Here is a 20473-nt window from a genome sequence, read left to right as displayed (position 1 = left end):
CTATAAAACAGCAACAATAATGGGATGATGAATTATCAAAAGGGAGCTGTTTTTTTGAACCTTGTTGGGCCCTTCCTTGCAGAGTTAGGACTTGGGAGAGATGTTCATGTCCGACCCCCACAATTATTTGAGCCAGGTCCTTTAGAAAGGCCAGAACTGTGCACAGGACTCTGAAGTAGTAAGAAGACACGTTTATTGAAATCCGTGAACAACCAACCAATATGGCATAGGACTGATAGGAGATGGATGGTTTCGAGAAGGATTGTAGCAGTGGGTGAATCTTGAGCTGCTACGCGACGAGAGAGCAAAGTTGAAACTATTTCTAGACTAGATTGACACCGGCAAACGACAAGGTTATGTGCTTATTGTTGGTATTCGAATTGGCCATCATGCAGGCACCTGTGGCACATGCAAACCAGAGAGATTGAGAGTCAAGAGTCTATGTATAATTACTCAGAATTTTATCCAAAAAAATCAGTCAAAAAATATTTTTAAATTTTTTTAGCCTGTATAAATATCCAAGACCTTTCGGATGAATAATCAATAAAAAACTAAACACACGCTCGTACAGATCCTCATATACCTCGTCAGACTACCAGTCTAAATTTATTTAAATCTAATTATAAGTACCACAATCGGCTTGTAGTCAGCCTCAATAAATCCATGCTGTAGTATTCCATAGTCCATATAGACTATAAACTGAATCCACTTTGATACTATTTGTAACAACTTAAGGCCTTATCTAAAAAGACTAACCGAAATGTATTTTTTTAAGTTCTTTAGTCATGTATAAGTATTCAATATCCCTTCAGTAAATAACCGATATAGGACTAAACATATGCCCATACGGATCCTCATACTACTGAACTCTGTAATAATAGATTTTGCCAATAACACCAATGTCTTCCTCTTCTATTTATCATCTTCCCATAGTTGTTATCTATGTACTCCATTTTACTCCATCTTCAGAGATCTCGGTATGGCCTCATTATCTTCAGAGGAAAAAATTTTAGTTGACACCAACACGAACTGGGAATTTTCCGCACGTCCAAGTCACAAGATCTTTTAAGTCACTTATTTTAGCTCCAAGGATTCCAGGTTAAATGCACACTTGCACCCCAAAAATATTGAACTTATTCTGAATTGGAATTGATGTCCCAGTTCATTGTCTTACAACCCACATCCACATCCACATACCACATCCCTTTGTCTCCCCAAGCCATGCGCCTTTCCTCATTTTGTCCTTTAATCCCTTTTAGGCTTGGACCTAATCTATGTTTCGCTTTTAGATCCCAATATGCTGGTCCACAAGGACATTTAACAACCATTCCAAAGAAACAAGGCATAAAGGTTACTGGGTCTTCATGTAAAAAGAGCACACTAGATGATCTAGGATCGACTCATTATAAAAGAGACTAAAGAATGTCAAGAGAAATGATTACACCATAGCTCATCTTAAAAGAGAGCAAAGAATGTCCAAAGAAATGATTGCACCATAATGTGCTTCATGCTTTCTCTTTATTTAGTTTTTCTCCAGCCAAGATAATTCTAGTCCATTCGAAGGTACATATTCTCCTCAACAAAGATGCTCCAGCTGCATGATTAGGTGATTTAATACCACATCGAAGGAGTCCCACCTGCCCCATAACCCACTTGAGGAAACTGAAGTCAAGCCAATTCGATGATCTACCCAAGGAAATCACCTGAAACAGATTAATAGAAATCAAGCTTAAATATTGATGGAAAGAGAATTTTGATTAGTTCCATTGTCACAATTCTGACTTGGAATTGATTGTAGAAGCCATCTACCAGTAGTTATAACTTTCTTTCAACAGATAAGAGTAACTACAAAAAATTTGTACAAAGAACCAGTCCATGCTAAACTTATGCTACCAGAAAATCTTCAACCATCTCACAATAATTCAAAATCTTCCAAATGAAAAGAGAAATATATGCAGGTTTTTTGGGGAGAGAAGATGATTAGAAAATGCTTATTAGCTCCATCATGCATCATCTAATCTTATAAATAGTGTGTGTGTGCGCGTAGAGAGAGAGAGGGAGAAAGAGGAGGAGGAGGGAGGGGGGGGGGGTGTTCAAGTTACACCATCCTGATGATTAGAAAATGCTTAGTAGGTCTGTCATGGATCATCTTCCACTACCTACCTTCACCAACATTTTACCATGGACTATGCATGGTCCACAACATTATTGTCTTCCTCCCCTATATGTAAGTCCAGATGCAATAATAAGAGGCACAAACAAAATTATGGTCAAAGATATCAGAACGGAATATATTTTTCAGATATAACATTAAGTTCAATTGTCTCAAATAAGACCTCAGCAATCAGTAATTTCAGCCTCTTCATTCACTTCATCAACAGTAAGACGGTCTTCCCCAGCAGTTCCTCACTAGGTGCTTGGCAAATGTCTGGAAAAGATCTCAAGGTCATCACTTTATGTGCATGGTGAACTGCACCATAGCACAGCACTATATCCGAATCATTAGTACAAGAACTGAAACACACCAAAGATGACGCAGGCATGCCGAATTTATGGACCATATAGATAATACCTGCTTTATCCACTGTTTATCAATCAGTCAGGAGTCAGGGCACTCTGAATGAAGTCATCTCTGTGATCTATTTTCATGATACTCAGTACTCATTACCCACATTATAGAGACATTGTCTTTACTCAATGTACAGGCAGCACCACACATTTTGGTGTACATTATTTTCCCTTGAATTCAGTGTTAACCTTACCAATATTATAGTATGTCCTCATCAGTTAAAACTTCAAGAATAATGGTTGTTTTGTTGTCACAATCCCTTAGTTGCTTCCACAATGTTGAGACTCATCTATGCTTTACGACCTTTAAGATGTTATCATGTACTAATATGCATGTTTAGTAATTAGATGACACATCCCAACTATCAAATGCCTTGAACTCTTATAATAACACGCGAACAGCATCCTAGCATGTGAGGGTGAGTTTTCACTCCAAAAATGCTCAGCATCTAACTGCAATTGATGCCTGTGTTATATGACACAACTCGACAAAGGACGGCTTGATTCTAACAAGTGTTGAGATCTACATTTAGTCGCACTTGAAGAAGTCATCTAACCTCAGACATTTTCTTGGATGTGGTTATTCTCTGTCCATCAAATATAATAGTTTGGATGGAAATTTCATCTTCAACTCTGAATTCATCATTTTCTAGTGAATCTTCCATAAAATTTTCAGGATTCTCATCTTCCATGCATAAACCAAAAGGTTTGCAACACCTCTTGACGTTAAACAACAAATCTTCTAGATTTGCTAAAAAGTTTCAACCACAAAATAAGTGAATGATCGTTGATATCTTCCTTTTGGAATAGTTTGCTTTGCGTGAATGGTGTACATGCACGTAATAGATTTCGTGCTTTCATGACTCAATGCCGATATACAAACCCCCGGATTCAATTAAACATTTTCCCTATGTCATTTTAGAGTAACTACCACTTTCATCTTTAAATAATCTCCATAAAATTAGATCAGACAAGGGAGAAAGGCAAGGCTCTAATATGAAGCTGAGGAATGCTAGCCAAACGGATTTCCTATTTGCTTGATAAAAATGGAAGGAAAAACAACAAAGTCCATTTCTTTTTTGCAACATATAGGGGATAAAGAAAATTTGAGAGGATAACCAAAGCTGCATCATATCCCTTCTTCATAAAGAACATCATCCCGCAGTTGGCTTTTTGAAAAAAGCCTTGACGTAATCACACCATAGAAACGATGTATCAGCCTTAAAAATCCTTATGGTTAGAAAAGAGTCATTACAATCTTTCCTCAATATTTCCTTCAATAACTAAACAACCTTTAAGGCTTAAATTTTTACACATTACAAATGATAAATATGAGTCATCCACTAAAAGCAAATGAATTGTAACAATATAATAACTTAACTAAAAAACCAAAATGTGATCACATATATTAATTATGCCGCCAGAACAACTAAAATAGCTAAAAATCAAACATAAAACTTGTAGGACTTAAAGTTGGCTTCATATTGAGTAAGTACTCAGACATCCTAAAAGGACATACACAAATCAAGTCATACACCAGAAAAAGGTAGCTGAGACGTTTGATCCGGAAATTGACTAAATTCATGTCCCAATAGAAAGGTATTCTCATTTGCATCACAAGTGCAAATCTAAGTTTCACCTTGTTATGTGAAAAATCCACACTCATCTATTAGAAAACTCATCTACTTGTAGCTTCACTTGAAAACATAACAAAATCTACTACAAGACCTTTATATCTTATCCTGGCAGTTTCATCACAGTCCCTTACACCATTTTCATTCCGTCTTATCATAATTATGCTCTCTATACTCAATAAAGCATGAGATCACCATGTTGCTAGATTACGCAGAACATGCGATCATTCATAGTAATGTTGCTTGCAACAACCTGCATCTGAATCAACACGACATCTCCAGTGTTAATTCATCTCTTGTATAACTAGATAAAAGAACCACTTTCATGGACATTCATTGTATTGATAAGCATCTGCAGCATTAAAAATTTCAAGAACGGGGAATGAATTACAGATATTTTAAGCGCATCCATTGCCCAGCTTATGAACTCACTCGAAATTCCAAAACAGTAGGCTACAAAAGTGCCGATAGTCGAAAGTCTAAGGAAAAAAAAACGGAAAGAGGAATGCCGGATGGGGGCTCTGACCAAATGGAGCCGGGGAAGGCTAAGTCTGGCGGCGGAGGCGCTTCCTGAGCTTCCTGTACTTGTGTTTGTTCATCTTCCTCTTCCTCTTCTTCTTCACGCTGTCGGCCCACACCGTTCGGTCGCTGGTCGCATCGCCGGACGCGCGCTCGGCATCGGATTCGACGAGTCCAGACAAAGGGATGGATTCCGGATGGAAGAAGAAGGGAAATTGTGGGTATATCTGAATGGGGTTTGGAAGATAAGTAAGGGGAGGGGTTGGCGTGGGATTGGTTCTCGGGATTGGGTTTTCGGGAGGGAGTGAGGAGGGGTCTGGGAGATGGGGTTGTTTGGTGAGGCATGGGAGGATTCGGAGGGGCGGCGGCGGAGGGATTCTCCGGAGGAGTTTGTGGAGAAGGGATGCCATCGAGGAGGGAGAGAGACCGAGGGTTAGAAGGGGCGAGGGTTTGAAGGTTTGGGGTTAGAAAAGGAAGCTGCGGCGGCGGGATGAGTTAAGCCGGTGAACCCAAGATCGGGCTGCAGCCCGGCTGAAGAAGGAGACGGGGAGTTTCGCACCCGTTTTGGAGTGGGCCATGAGGTTTCGCACCCGGCTTGGGTTTGGGCCAGCCCTTGATTCAGATTTTAACCCAAAGTCGCGACTCAGGTCAAGTTTGAGCCAGAGTTGGGCCGATACCTCGCCCAGCTCAGCCCAACTCTCATCTTAGGCTCGAGCCTGGGCTCCAAACCCAACCCAAAACTAGAGCCGGTCTTGGGCTATAAGACTTCTGAATTCCATGCCGGATCCTTTCCAACTGAAGAGGATCCGAACTCCCAAATTTCGGGAACGCAATGGCTCTCCGCACACGTGTGCAGTGCCCTCGGCAGCGGTCGATGAGGAAGAAGTTATAAATGAGACGGAATGTCTCACAATTGCAAGCGCCCTCCGCTGCTGCTGTGCTCCGCCGAGGAATCCGATGCTGCCCTCGACCTTTCCCTCCCCTTCTTCTCGTCTCCGTCTATATCTCCTCTTCTCCGCAATCTCCAATCCGCTCTCGCCCCACTCTCTCTCTCTCCTCCTCGTCCTCTTCTTCTTCGGAGGATTGTCTCCGGCCCTTCCCCAAGATCCACCCCTTCCTCGGAACGGAGGTACTTCGCTTATACTTCAATCGATTCTTCCGCGTTTTTGTGAGGGTTTTTCTCCGGTTTCTTAAGTTCGTTTTCTCTCGGTCGATCGTGTTCTTTGAACGGAGGTACTTCGCTTGTACTTCAATCGATTCTTCTGTTTTTTTGTGAGGGTTTCTCTCCGTTTCTTGATTTCGTTTTCTCTCGGTCGATCGTGTTCTTTGAACGGAGGTATTTCGCTTATACTTCAATCGATTCTTCCACGTTTTTGTGAGGGTTTCTCTTTGGTTTCTTGATTTTGTTTTCTCTCGGTCGATCGTGTTCTTCAACAGAATTTTAGCAATTGACGAGTTTTATGTGACGATCTGGTTCTTGATCTTGCTTCTTCACTGCGAAGGTGTATGTGTATTCTTCCACAAAGTTTCTGGTAAGCCAATACAATTTGTTGCTCAATTTCGGGTTTGATGAATTCATCTTGTAAGGTTTAACGTACGTAGCATAAATGCAAAGATAGGAATCATTAATTGAACCCCTCAAATTCTGCAGCTGTAATGTACTGAGCTACCGAGGCAGTTCTTGATTACTTTGTTTTACTGAACTAGATAGAAATGGGAATGATGGATCATTTGGTAGGGCTTTTCCATGTTGAACTATAAAACAACATAGTGCTAAAATTAGAGAACAGAGGAAAAGTTTTTGCAAGCGAGCCTTGGAATGCACTTCCCCACACTTGGCAAGATCGAAGATGCATTTGTTGATGCAAGCAACACAATTAGGTAGAGACATAATCCGTCCAAGTTTCTAATAACTTCTTTAGAGATCTCTGTATTTAGCTGGTTTTGATGATAGCGTGCTTGGAGGTTAAGCTTGGGGCAGTAAGCTACCCAAGTAGTTCATAGATCATTGAAACTAGGATTTTAGATTTTTTTTTTTTTTTTTTTTGCTTCTTATCAATGCATGAAAGCATATTATTCATGCATATGCAATCAAACTGGTGCGGACACCAGTGCCAGGTCAGCCGGTCGCCACAGGATCCAGCCAGCTCAGCGGATCCCAGCCGATTCAGCCAGCCTGATTTTATTTTAGATTGATTTATTTTAGTTAGATTTATTTTATGTTGATTGGATTTATTTGCATATTGTCATTTGGGTTTATTTGCAAATTGTCATTTTAGGGCCTTTTCGGGATTGTTTTATTTGTAGGGATCTATTTGTTATTTTGTGACCCTATTTATATGGGTTCACCCTCATGTTTAGCTTTTTGATGAATGATGAATAAAAATTAGCCTCCTTGTCTTCTTCTCCCTCCTCCTCTTCTCCCCCTTCTCTTCTTCCCCCTCCTCCTCTCTTTCCTCTCCTTTCTGCAGTTGTCTTGCATCAGCTTTGGTATCAGAGCACCCGGTTTTGCCTCTGTTGCCAAAACCCTTTTCTTTTCTGGGCTGCCGTGGGTCAGGCTACAGACAAAAAAAAAAAAACAAAGAATCCCTGTTTCCGTGGCCATCATCCTCCCAAGGGAAAAGCCCCTAAGACGATTCCCCCACCCCACCCCGCGCACGTCCGACACCTCCAACGCTGTCGCGATTGCTGCCGAGAGCACCAACCGCGTGCCCTGTGACCCAATGAAGAGGATCTCCCTGAGCCACCGGCCAATCGTGGCCGTACCCAAGCACGGAAGAGAGGAGGACGCGCTCGGCTCCGCCCGTATCCCCGTCGCCAGCCGCCACGCTCCATTGCGTCTCGGCGTCGCCGTCCGTGGCCAGATCACTCATCGACGCTCCGTCGTATCCCGCTTCCACACGCTCTCGTGCGTCGCTGATCTCATCCGGATCCGAGGAAAGGGGCATTGCCACTCCCGAGCGCCCATCGTCCCGATCGTCGCCGCTGCCTTCCCCTCTTTGCGATTCTCGACTCCTTGCAGCGATCGCCCGCCTGTGCCACCCCATCTCCTTCAACCGCCACCGCACCCCATGCACCGGTCGCCGCGGAAGCAGGTAACCACCTGCAACCTCCTCCCCTCAAAGCCCCACGATGGAGCCGAACCCGTAGTGGGTTCCCGGAGCGGGTGCGCCCACTAACCCGAACCCAATCGGGTTAAAAAAAGAAAGAAAAAAAAAAGAAAAAAAAAAGAAAAGAAAAAAGAAAAAAAAAAGAGAAGAGTACCTTTCATCTTCCTCCTCTGATCATCTGCAACTCCACCGCCGCCTCCGCCTCTCCTCCCCCGTTCGCACGCCGCTTCCGCCTCCACCGCAGCGCCGCTTCCGACGTCGCCGCTTCCCCTCTGCCCGCACGCAGTGCTGCCCCCGTGCTGCGACCGCCTCCGCCTCCACCGCAACGCCGCCCCCTTCCTCCGCTGCCCACACACAGCGCCGCCCCCGTGCCACGATTCCCTTAACCCTTCCCTCCTCTTTCCTCCACTAATCGCACCCCCCCTTCCCCTCTGTGGGATCAAGGGTAACCCCATCTCTCCTCCCCTTTCTTCTTCCTTCACGGCTGAACCCACCTCACCTCCCACCCCACCTTCATTTTCTCTCTCAAGCCGATTCTCTCATCGGGCCCGTGCCAGCACCCCCAAAGAACCCACCGGGCCCGACTCTCAGGCCCTAAACACCGGGCCCAATCCGATTTCCTCCTCACATGCCCAAGCCCGTCGGCCTGCAACGCCACTGCAGAGCCCATTTCGACCTGCCGTGTTGCTGAGATCAACCCCAATTGGAACCGTTTGACGAGCCTACTTGTTGTGCAGCGTTTCTGGTCGTCACCCAACCTAGGTCAGGTTTCTTTTCTTACTACAAATTTTATTTGTTTGTCTAAATTTAGAATTAATTAACTCTTATGTGCTCTATTGATATTGCTTCCTAAAAATTCAACACATTCACTCCAAACAACACCAAAACCCTAGTAGTGGCCTATCTTTGTTATTAATTGTAGGGCTACCTAATCTTTGGAAGTTCTTTGAGGCTCTGTGCAACCCTGCAACACACTGAAAACTAGTACTATTTGACTGCAACTACTTATCTGAATTTGTTACGTAATTCAAAGCCAATTTCAATTGCTTGAGTTAGCTTCCGATTATATTGAGTATCTACTTTGCAATTTTGAATTCATTTCATACGTTAGGTCTACTTAGGAACCTTTATAGTTGGTCAGATCATACATTTTGTCATTCATTTTATGCATCTACGTAGTGGTCGTGACGCATCTCATCCTGAGTCCCAATTAGGCATGGATTCCAAAATCGAAGCCCTATTAAAACCTATCCAAGATACTAATGCTCAAGTCCAAAACACTAATGCCCAAGTCCAAAAAACTAATGCTCAAGTCCAAAATACCAATGCCCAAGTCCAAGCAAACAATGCCCCAATTCATGACTTAACCACAATGTCCACCCAGGTTAATGTCCGACTCGATTCAATTGAGGCTTCACTTCAGAGGGTTATTGGATCCCAAAGAGCTAGTACTCCCCATTTACCGGGACTTGAAGAGGACGACACCCTAGAACAAATTCTAGAACAACAAGGCTCGGTTCGGCAGGACAACTTTGATAATAGGTCTGTTCCAGGTCACCATTATGCCTACCCTCGTCCTAGAGGACCTGGTCCCATTCCTCATATTGATAGAAGTCACCGACATACCGTAGAACCCAGAGAATCTCGTGACCCTGATGAAGATGTAATGCGAGGCATTAGGGTTGAAGCCCCCACTTTTGACGGTCGTCTTGACCCGAAAGTCTTCTCCGATTGGTTACACGAAATGGACCACTTCTTTGAGTGGTACAATCTGTCTGAGGACAAAAAAGTTCGATTCGCTAGAATGAAACTTCTTGGTCGAGCTAAGCTGTTTTGGCAAAACACTGAACAACTGTTAGCTAGGAGACAACAATATGAAATAACTGATTGGGTAGAGATGAAAGAGAGACTTAAAGAAAAATACCTGCCTCTTAACTACCAAGACGATCTCCTTAACCGATGGAACACTAAGTCCACATTTGTAAGGCGCCCTGACACATGCAGCACTCCCACGGGCCTTAATTCCTTAGGGTCCAAACCTTCTGTAGGGTCCACTACTCATAGGCCCCCTCCTCCTGCCCATGTTCCAGGCCGAGACACTAATAGCACGGGAATCCTTGGTGAGCCTCCCAAAACACATTCCAAAATTCGGTGTCACAAATGCCAAGGTTTTGGACACGTTACCTCCCAATGTGCTAACAAAATTTTCGTTATTGCTCAGCAAGATCAGGGAGGTGACATAGATGACTTAGAGGCGCAAATCTATGAACCAAACCTCGATGACATTCAGGACATTGAGAAAGAGTGTGATGACGAACCTAAAATCCTAGGATGCACCCACACTACACCTAGCTCGCTTGCACAGTCAGATAGCGAGTCTGACCAGTCTACCATGAGTATAGTTGGATATGCCCTCGCACAACCCATCGAAACTGATGTTAGGATTTCTGAGCTTGCATATGCATTTACACAACACATTCATAAGTTGTATCAGGAAATCTATAAGGGCATTCATGCATGTCCTGCTCAATATAAGATGCAAGCTGATTTCCATGCTAAAGAATTTCAAACTTAGGGTTATGTAATGATCTGTCTTAAGAAATTGCAGTCTCTTAGTATTAGACCATTCAGGGTGTTGCACAAGGATGGCACTGACGCCTATGCCATTGACTTTCCATTTGATTTTGGTCATAGCCTTACTCTTAATATTAAAGATTTGGTTGCAATCCTTGAAGACTCTTTTGCTGCACACTCTCCTGCGCCCGATGTTTATCCTATTATTGATTCCATGCCATCTTCGTTTCCTTTTATCCTCCATCGAGCACAAAAAGAGTATATTGATTCTATTTTAGCCGAGCAAATAGTTTTTGACAGTGATGGAGGCATCCAACGTTTTCTGGTTCGTTGGCGTGGACGACCAAAATCCGGTTATACTTGGATCCAGCACGAGGAGAGGCCGTCGATTGACCCCGACTTGTTGGAGTACTACCGAGGCTTTACCGAGCCACTTTCGTCGAGGTCGACTTCTTTCCATCCGAGAAGAGTTGGTGCGGACACCAGTGCCAGGTCAGCCAAAAACCTTTTTAATAAGCAATACAATTTTTTTAATGTGGAAAACCTTTTTATGTGAAGAGAAAAATTGCGAGACATAGTCCAGCCAAAAACTTCCACTGTACAAACATCAACAAGATTTAACTTGGCTTTCACAACAAGAACATTCATCATCAATATGGCGAATTTCAACAATAAATAGCAAAATAGAGAATAGATCTCACCAAGTGTTTATGCTTGAAAGAATCAATCGATAAAACTTTTCAAGGATCCAAACAATTCAATCTGTAGATCTCAATATCGAAAATAATATACTGAAATTTCAGCTAAATCCATTTTCGGTTTCATTGCAATTCCCTCACCCAGTGGCTTCCTTCTTATCCTCTTTTTTTATCTTAAAATTTAAATAAGGTAGGTCCCAACCATGCCAACAAATTTCTCTCTCCCGACTCATGTGGGGGTTCCACCAAGCCTGCTTTTTCTCTACAAGCAATAATTTTTTTCATGAGCAAGATTTTAGTGATCATATTTGACCCATTATTATTAATATGGATTTTTTCAAGACATAGTAACTTTATCTCCAAACCATCCCGAATTATTCAACTAAATGAATCCATTATAATCAAATAATCAAACTTGTTCAATTACAAAATTTTTAAATATTTTTTGGTATCAGAAATAAACTAATTATCTAATGACTCTATCACACAAACTCTACATCCGGTTCAATTGATACTATGCATTTCGTGACTCTGAAAGAAAAAAAAGAGAGAAGTGGTGTGAGTTTTATACCCCAATAAAAATCTTTTACATCCACCCCAATATAGATATAGTAAATTTAAAATAAAGATTAACTATAAACTATATCAAAATGCAAAGTAAAACCATAAAACCGATTATTCAATATAATGTAAATAGAACCATATAAATATGCACACATAAATGTAAGTCATCAAACATACAACTCATTCAAGAAATATATTACATATATCATCAATCTAAAATTTTTATTCAATAATAATTGTATATATTTTATTTTTTGTTATTATCTAAATTTTTAATTGATAATTATTGATGGGGGGCGAAATGGATCGTCCAGCCCACAGCTAAAAGGCCGCTCAGTTCTGACCCAATAAACGCCAACACAGTCCGGTCGAATCCTCAGTCTGATCCGAAACCAGCTCAGCTTCAGATATTCGCCGACTCTCCCAACCGAGTTCGGAAAGTCTCCAATGTTCGCCGACCCGCCCCGACCAAGCTCGGGGCGCCTGCTTCAGTAGTACGCCCCGATCCTCGAGTTTGAGGTACTCCACCGAGCACACCTCAAAACTCGGGGAGTCGAGCTACCCCCAGCACCTGTTAAACCGACCTCGTCAAACGCATAATGCGACATCTCAACAGGCTCGGCCTCGCCAACAATCGTTCCAATGTGCGTGCCTATGCCCTTCTACGTGACCGTACATTACAATACCACTGTGCCATGCTTCGATAGCTAGCTCTCAACAGTTGAAGGACGGCATCAAGACTACTCCGGCCATACCCTGCTATGACTGTCAACACCCTACCGTTCTTAAGAATGGACAACACTACACGCCACCAACCAGCCTAAGCTGCGCGCCATTCGGCTCAGAGCCACGCCCCCTCATGATGAGGGCTGACAGTGCCTCTGCCACCTGGGCCTCTCCACCGGGACTATAAATAGTCCGGTCAGGTAACTTCTAAGGGACTTTTTGGGCTGGACTAAATTTATCCCACTCTAACTTGATCATCGAAGGGCCTTCACCGAAAATACCGATGAGGCTTTGTGCAGGTCCACCACCGTCGCGCAGGAGGTGGCTCCCGTCTTCTCCTTCCAACCACCAGCGTGGTCATCCTCGAGCCAAATTTGAACGACAATAATTATTTTTTAATTTAAATTACTTATTGTGTTAGTTCGTACCGAGGAAACCATAATTTTATGCTTCAAATCATAATATCTGTACTTTTGGCCCACGACAAAGTAAAATATTCGCGCGAGTGGGGACCCAAGAATGAACCGGCATCCACCAAATGCTTCTCACCGTCGAAGACGAGCCTAGCCGGTCGCTGCTTGAACCCCCGCGCTTTCCACCGTTAACGCTCTCCGAGGCTCCTCCTTCGACCGGCGGAAGATCAGATTAGGCGATCCCGCGCGATTCAACCGACGCCTCGATGCCAAAGAGAACCGAAAGGAGGAGGAGGGGGTGAAGGGACGAGGAAGGAAATGGTCCCGTTCTGCCTCGTTCGATGACTTCTATCTAACGGACGAGAAGCGAAGTGGAGAGACTATCCGGCTTCTCAGCCGCATATCTCGGGATAGGCACCGGATCGATCAGAATGGATGGCAGCGGCATTCACGGGTATTTTGCCCTCTTAAATAAGCGGTTAGATGGTAGCCTTCGAATTTGAGCATCAAGTCGACAGCTAAGGTGACTGGCGTCCTTTGGGCGCGTACGTATACTGATAAATATTGAGAAATTAGGGCGAATGCCCTATAAATTTCCCTTTCCCATCTCCCCTTGTTAAGACTCGACGTTTTGTTTGGGTGGAAAGGGGGGAAAGTTTGCTTCTTGGATAAAGGGAAGGGTTTTGATAAGGGCAAAGCATTTAGATCCGAACCTGCTTTGTCTTCAATTTCTGGGGCGCAAGGTAGAAGTTTCTCGCTTTCTCTCTCTATTTCGCCATTTTACTTGCTTCCTCATGTGTGTAGGCAAGCATCTCAAAGCAATCAATCTCTTTTTTGTTAAGTTTCTATCCCAAAAATCTCTTGTCGAAATTTTTTTTATTTGATCTTTCTTTTTAAAGATCGAGAGGAGTTAATTTTCTTCTTTTCTACGTTGTATCCACCTCACATGTCGAGCTGGGATTGAACTATTCCTAAGGTGTGATACCATTCAAGCAAGTATTGGTTTCTAGGATCTTGATGCAGGCGTCCACTCCAAATCTCCTACTCAAGATCTTAGCCGCACCTAGTTTGGAGAATCTAGCCAAAGAAGAAAACCCAACTAAGGCGTCCACTCCAAATCTCCTATCCACGATCTTAGCCGTACCTAGTTTGGAGAATCCAGCCAAAGAAGGAAAGGCCAACCAGCCCATTGTATCTTTTCAACATTTTTAAAATTATTGCCCAACCCATTGAATCTTTTCAGTATTTTAAGAATTATTATCATAAAATTTTGCTTCAGCCAACCCATTGAATCTTTTCAGCATTTTTAGAATTATTGCCCTAAAATTTTGCTTTATTTTTCTTGTCTTTCTACTTATGTGTGGCTCGCCTTTATTATATAAAGGCCCCACTCCATTGTATTGGATTCATTAAAGTTTTGAGTAAAAAAATTGTTCCACAAATTTTTTTTTAGTGTGATCACAAGAGAATAATGTGCTTGCTCTTTCCTTTCCATCCTTCTTCGAAGGCGACGTGCTTGCCTCGACTCGTATCCCCTACGCCAGATCTTTATTAAGAATTTAAGGTCTGGTTGTCATTACCTTTTTTTCCCCCTTGTTTTCTATCTTTAAAAGAAAAATCATTGAGATAAAAATTATCTAATACTTTTTTTTTATTTTTAAAGTTATTTTTATTATTCTAGAAAATGAAAGTAAGAAATTTTTACTTTCAATATTTTAAAAATAAGAAACTCATATTATTATCACCACCAACATCTCCACCACTTTGCCATTACCTCGGCTACCATCATAATCATCATCTTTGCTTGCACTACCACCATCATCATAATGTTCACCGCACCATTGTTGCTATTTCCATCATCGTCGACACTTCTACCATTATAATTGTTGCTATCGCTCTATATCGCCGCCTCCACCATGTAACCACCATCATTGCTACCATCTCCGCCAAACTGTTGTTGTTATAGTACTTACAAAAACCTCGATCTTAGTTTCACCTGTTAAGATTATATCATCTGCAAATAACATGCATAAAAGAATACCGTTCTAAATATGCCAAATAAGCTTATTCATAACTAACACAAAAAGATAAGTACTTAGAGCAAATCGTTGGTGTAAACTTATTGTGATTAGAAGCTCACTAGTATTAGCACTAGTAGTTCACATAATAATTATTTCATCATACATATCCTTAATCATACTAATATATCTAAGGATTGGAAAACATGCCTTGTTCATCTAAGGATTTCTGGTTGTGAGATAGTCTTTATTAGATTTTTGTATTTTGGAATAGATATAATCTCAAATCCATTCTACAGTTCTACTATTGTCTTTTGATTAGATGTTTCATGTTGCTGTTGATATTTTAATGTGTGATCCCTTTTTCCATTTGTTCTTCCATTATCATGCTTTCAATTGGTATAACTTCATGTTAGATTGAAATCTACATGTAATATGTAATTTACCATTATGAATTGTTATTTGATACTTAAATCTATTTTTGTCAAGCTTGAATAGAGCTTGTTGGTTGAGGGTTGTTTAATTACTTGGTTTAGGGAAACAAGATTCGATGACAACTTTTAGGTAAAACATGCATATTCTATATCAAGTATTATATAGTTGGCTTTCATGATATATTTTAAAATATCAGAATTGGTTTTTTATTATTTTGTCATATTTAGAACAAAATGATAAAAATATATTGAGACAGTATAGCCATGTAATACAAAAATGAGGGAATGTTGGGGTAAAGAGAGAGACTTTAATTTAGGAAGGATGTGAAAACATGGGATAGAACCTAAGGTTACATGGTGGAGGCCAGAAAAAGGATATGGGGAAATTTGTTGTAATATTAGAGGTAGTTATTAATAAGAATGCTTGGTGAATAAAATTTGAAATATTGATGATCAAACTCATATTGACCAAGGATGCATTTGGTATGTACAATATTATGTGCTTTATTGACAAAGATTATCTACATGGTATGCCGAACCAGTCCGGCCAGCTATCGGTACGCCGGAGTCGTGGAAACCGGTACAGGCCGGTTCCGTGCCGGAGACGAAGAAGATGAAGAGAAAAAGAGAGAGCGCGGGGAAGAGAGAGAGGGAGACCACCTGTGGCCAATATCGGAGAGCCGCGGAACGAAACAGGGGCCATGGCCGCGGCCTCGGCCTCCGCCGCGCCCCCGCGGGTTCCCCCACCCCCCGCCGGGCTCCGCTGCCCCCCACCGGCCTCCGCCGCCTCTCCGCGACTCTCCGATGGCAGCTATAGGTGGTCTCCCTCCCTCTCTTCCCCGCACTCTCTCTCGTTCTCTTCTTTTTTTCTGGCTCCGGTGGGGAAGAGTTTTTCGGTTCGTACCGTCCGGTTTCAGTACGAACCGAAATCGTACCGATCCGGTAGGCAACCGGTATGCCTACCAGACCCGGTACGGCGGACCTTGGTTATCTATATGCTTTAATATGACTAGTGTACTTCACATATGGCCTATTTTGACCTTATATGGTTTACTGTTGCATTTTGTATGTTTCATTATCTTAATCCTTTGTTTTTGGAAGAAATATAATAGGAGTATCAATTAAAGTTCCTTGGTCATGTTTTTTGATGTTTGCTGATTGTTTAGGTTTTTGTGTTACCAGTTTAATACATATGACTATATATCTTGCAATGAAAAAAAAATATAAAAATCATATGTCTGCTGAAATTAACAATCTAAATGTAGTTATCTTACTAGAAATAATTGAATAAGTGAATGATATCAAAGATTATCAAGAGTGAAGATGAGATAGTGTAGTGCTAGCATCGACGTAACAGATGAAAAAACAAAGAATAGATTTTATAATATTATTCAACAATAACTATCATCTTCTTGACATAGAGAGCTAGAAATGTGTGCTCTTGCTAGAATGCTTTTGAGCCCAAAAACTCCATGATCCTTGCTTCAGTTCTGTGGAACTTACACTCAGATTGCTGATAGCTTCTCTTGTTACTTCCTCCTATCTTGAAATGATGGAGATGAGCTCTAAAAGGCATCAAAGACTTATCTTGAGAGGTATTAAGGGGCATTACTCGATCTAGCGTTGGTACAGGTCTGTTTGGGACCAATGCTACAAGGCTAATAGCAGCAATTTAGGATTGGTTTGCCCAAAACAGGGGCATGCCAGCCCATCCTATATTGGCTTTGGTTCAGTACAGACATTGTTCAATCAGTTTTTTAATCCTTGTTGGGGAGCAAGGATTCATATTGTTTACCCCAAATAGTTGGGACGAGTCTAGGTGATTTGTGGAATCAGTGCTAATAAGATAGTGAGATAATTCACATTAGGTCTCCGAGTAAAAAAATATGTTGTCAGTAAATAAAATATAATAACTTAATTTTGAGTATTAAATAAGAGGGCATATGAGATCTTCTGGTCAAACCTCAGACTCCAATTGTAGCCTCCAGAAAGATGGAAAATTTAAAATGTTTAGCAATCTCCACCACTTAAGCAAACACAGAATTGATATATGTTATTATTTCCATCATGTTTATTATGAGTTCTAAAAAAATTAGAAACTATAATATAATATAAGTGTTTTTTCCTTGTTTAAAGTCATCTCATATGCCTTAGAGGTATGTTTGTTGGTTTATTTAAATAGTACTAAAATCTGTTAACATAAACTAATTAGTTGAATCGAAAAATGATTGATTATTAACTAAATATTTTGCCTTGGCAACTGCTTGGGGTTACCCAAGCTATTTAAAAACTTTGCCTAGTTCTACTTGGACACTCTAAATTTTGGATTTTTGCGTGTGTTGGACACTTAGGAACTTGGGACACTTTGGACACTTCATGGCACTTCATATGATCAAATTATGATGCCATCATGATTGCATGCTTATTTTTGGCTTTTCCATATGATTTTTTTTTTATTTCTAACATAATAATTAGGAACATTTTGTCAAGTTTTATCAACTAGCATAAATCTTGCTTATTTTTTCATTTTATGCATACATCAGTACATATTTAGACATCAACACGCATAGAGATGTCCCTTGTCTTTTTAAAGAAGATTCCCATTTCAGATTCTTCTGGATAGTTGGACACCTGACACCCAAATCATCCAAGTAACATTTATGCTATCATTCTTGAAATTTATTCAAGTTTTCTGGATAACTCTGATTGGCACCATTTACATGTTATAGTACATATTTAACTCATCTGTATAGATGATGAAGTTTCAACACGTAAAATTCTTTGTTTTTAATTTTTAGCGTAACTCTTTTTCTAATGAGTATTCTATGTTTGTTTTTTCTTGATACTGATTCTTTTTTAAATGCTCATCTACAGTAGGATCTATCTACTTGAAATAGAGTGGACCCAGAAGTAACATAATTCATGTGGGTATTTCAATATTAGATGATTGGATGATGTGATTCACATATATAGACTTTTTTGAAGTATTTGTCCCAACTCCCAACTTCTTGAAAGTTGTTGATTATGTTAAAACATTTATTATGACCACATTTGGATGACTATGATTATGCCGCTTTTGTATGTTCAGAAACTTACTTCTGTCTTGCCAAGTGCTGAGACGCAAAATTTACTCCTTTAGAAACTCAATTCACTTGATCTTCTAGCCCTTTTTTCACATATTTGAGACCAAATTGACTTCCTGAAAATTGTCGCTTGCATATTTCTTATAAATCTCCATCAAGATCAATTCCTTGAAACCTTTTTCTTTGGGCCTCATTATGGTGACATGTCAACTTATTCAAATGACCATAGAGTTGTCCTCAGATATTTTCATAGCTGGAGATGTATGAACGGTGTACAAAATGTAGCAACAAAGGCATGAAATTTGTGGCACTGATGGTGCCATGGCTATATGGTGGAGATGGTGTATGTAGAGAGGTGACTCTTGCTTAAGGTGTAAGTTTGCTGATTGATAAGGCAACATTGAAAATAATGAAACTCAAGGGTAGGGGGATTATTATATTATTTTTGGGTAGGGGGATTTTTGTTTTCTTGGAGCATTCAGGTCTTCTAAGGTGATATGCTGGATAATCTTGCTTTGCATCCTATCATTCTTATGACAAATTTTATATTTAGAAAATTTTACTATTTGTTGAAAATTTTACTATTTGTGAAACAAGGACATAAATTCTCTTATCATGGTTTTGGTAATTAAATAAGGGTGGGTTACAGTTCTGGGTAAGTCTCTTATATTATCTCAATGGTAGTTTGCTTTCGCAACTAAAAACTTTCTTTGTTTTGTTCTCTTTATCTTCCTCTTATTTCATTCTTGAGTTCTTGTTGACAATGCCAGGACTTCATTCACAAACTGGCATTAGATAGCAACTAGGCATTTCCTACTTTAAGGTAACTTTTTTCCTGCCAACATACTGGCATAATTCTAAATTCTGATATAACTTGTGGGAGGGTGGATGCCTAGCAAGCTGCCACTCATAAAAATTCTTGTCTATCTGTCAAAATGCCTGGACAGCTTAGAATGTGTTAAAGGAAACTCTGTTAACCCTACTTTGACTGTAGTTCTCAAAAAAGTTTGTGATTGTCATTCCTTTGTTTCCTTTTGTTTTGTTGGACTCGAGATGTCCAGCTCTATGTGTGGTAATTGTTGTTAGAATGCTATGGATCAATGTTTGTGTGATTGTGAAAATATTTAATGGTATCTTTTACGAATGGGGGAGAACAATGTGGAGAATTTGTGTTAAGGACAGGTCAAGAGGGAGCATATTATAGAAGGAGCTACAATACTGATAAACTAGGTATTCGCAACCTGAGATGCTATCATTTAAAACAAATGTAGTCTAAAAGAGAGCCCCCATAAGAAAGAAGGATCAAATTTCTGTTATTGGGTAAAGATGGAACAGATAACTTGGGACACCCAACTGTTAGTTGTTATAAAACAATCTGGAAAAGAGAAGAACCATTCACAAAGTTGAGAGTAAGTAGATAGGGTTAGCTTGTTGAGTTACTATTTAACTTGGTCTAAAAGCCAGTTAGCAGATGGAATGATTCTAATTTCCTACAAACATTTGCTATGTTATAATGAGAATCAACTGTCCTTTAATGCAACAGTTGCCTCTTTTAAATGGCCACCATATGACCATTTTAAAAAATTCATGTCTGAGCTACTGCAGTTGGCAACTGAACACTGGTTAGAAAGAGAATATAGATGAAGGATCATAATTTGAAAATCCCAGTTGCAAGGCTAAACTACTGGTGTCCTAGTTGTCTCACTAAAAAGATGGCATCTATACATAATGGAAAGCTGGATGCCTTTGAAATTAACAATAGCTGAGTTTGGAGTTTATTGATATATAACTATATTTGATTAAGATTTAATTGCGCTTCCTACTGTTCTTCTAATTTGTCTTATGTTTTTGCTGCATCATATGCTACCATGAACTCAAGATTTGAATGTTTCAACTTATTCCTACTTAAAAATTAGAATCCTTCCCTGCCATTTGCCATCTAGTCTATCTATTCCCAGTGTTGTCTTAGTTCTTTCATTCATGTACTTATGCATGAGCACAGGTTCAAGTCCCAAGTTCAGAGTTGATTTCCAATTCATAACTGATCAGAGAAACACATTCTTAAACTGTCAATTGAATATTGACCCAATGTTTGTTTGTATCTAGATGCTTTTGTTTTGAGGACCCATAGT

General features: G+C 40.6%; 1 protein-coding gene and 1 long non-coding RNA gene across 7 annotated transcripts in view; one reads left to right on the top strand and one right to left on the bottom strand.

Moving 5' to 3' along the window:
- Positions 1-1367: 1367 nt before the first annotated feature.
- LOC120112352 lies at positions 1368-5240 on the bottom strand. Its single transcript, XR_005513853.1, has 2 exons — positions 4729-5240; positions 1368-1703 (listed from the first exon to the last, which is right to left on the bottom strand). It is a non-coding gene; the product is annotated as an uncharacterized LOC120112352 (long non-coding RNA).
- Positions 5241-5613: 373 nt separating this feature from the next.
- The window catches only part of LOC103719834, a 45646-nt gene continuing 30786 nt past the window's right edge, over positions 5614-20473 (top strand). For 2 of the 6 annotated variants that reach the window (XM_039131430.1, XM_039131429.1), the window contains exon 1: positions 5614-5850. In XM_039131430.1, coding sequence (XP_038987358.1) covers positions 5624-5850 — 227 coding nt within the window. In that variant the 5' untranslated portion in view covers positions 5614-5623. Of the gene's footprint in view, positions 6254-12940; positions 13550-20473 lie in introns of those variants that run through there. The other 4 variants (XM_039131432.1, XM_039131431.1, XM_008809259.3 and 1 more) reach the window with 4 other exon arrangements.

Source organism: Phoenix dactylifera, chromosome 11, assembly GCF_009389715.1.
Source record: "Phoenix dactylifera cultivar Barhee BC4 chromosome 11, palm_55x_up_171113_PBpolish2nd_filt_p, whole genome shotgun sequence".
NCBI classification, from domain to species: Eukaryota; Viridiplantae; Streptophyta; class Magnoliopsida; order Arecales; family Arecaceae; genus Phoenix; species Phoenix dactylifera.
This window is presented reverse-complemented; position numbering and strand designations above follow the sequence as displayed.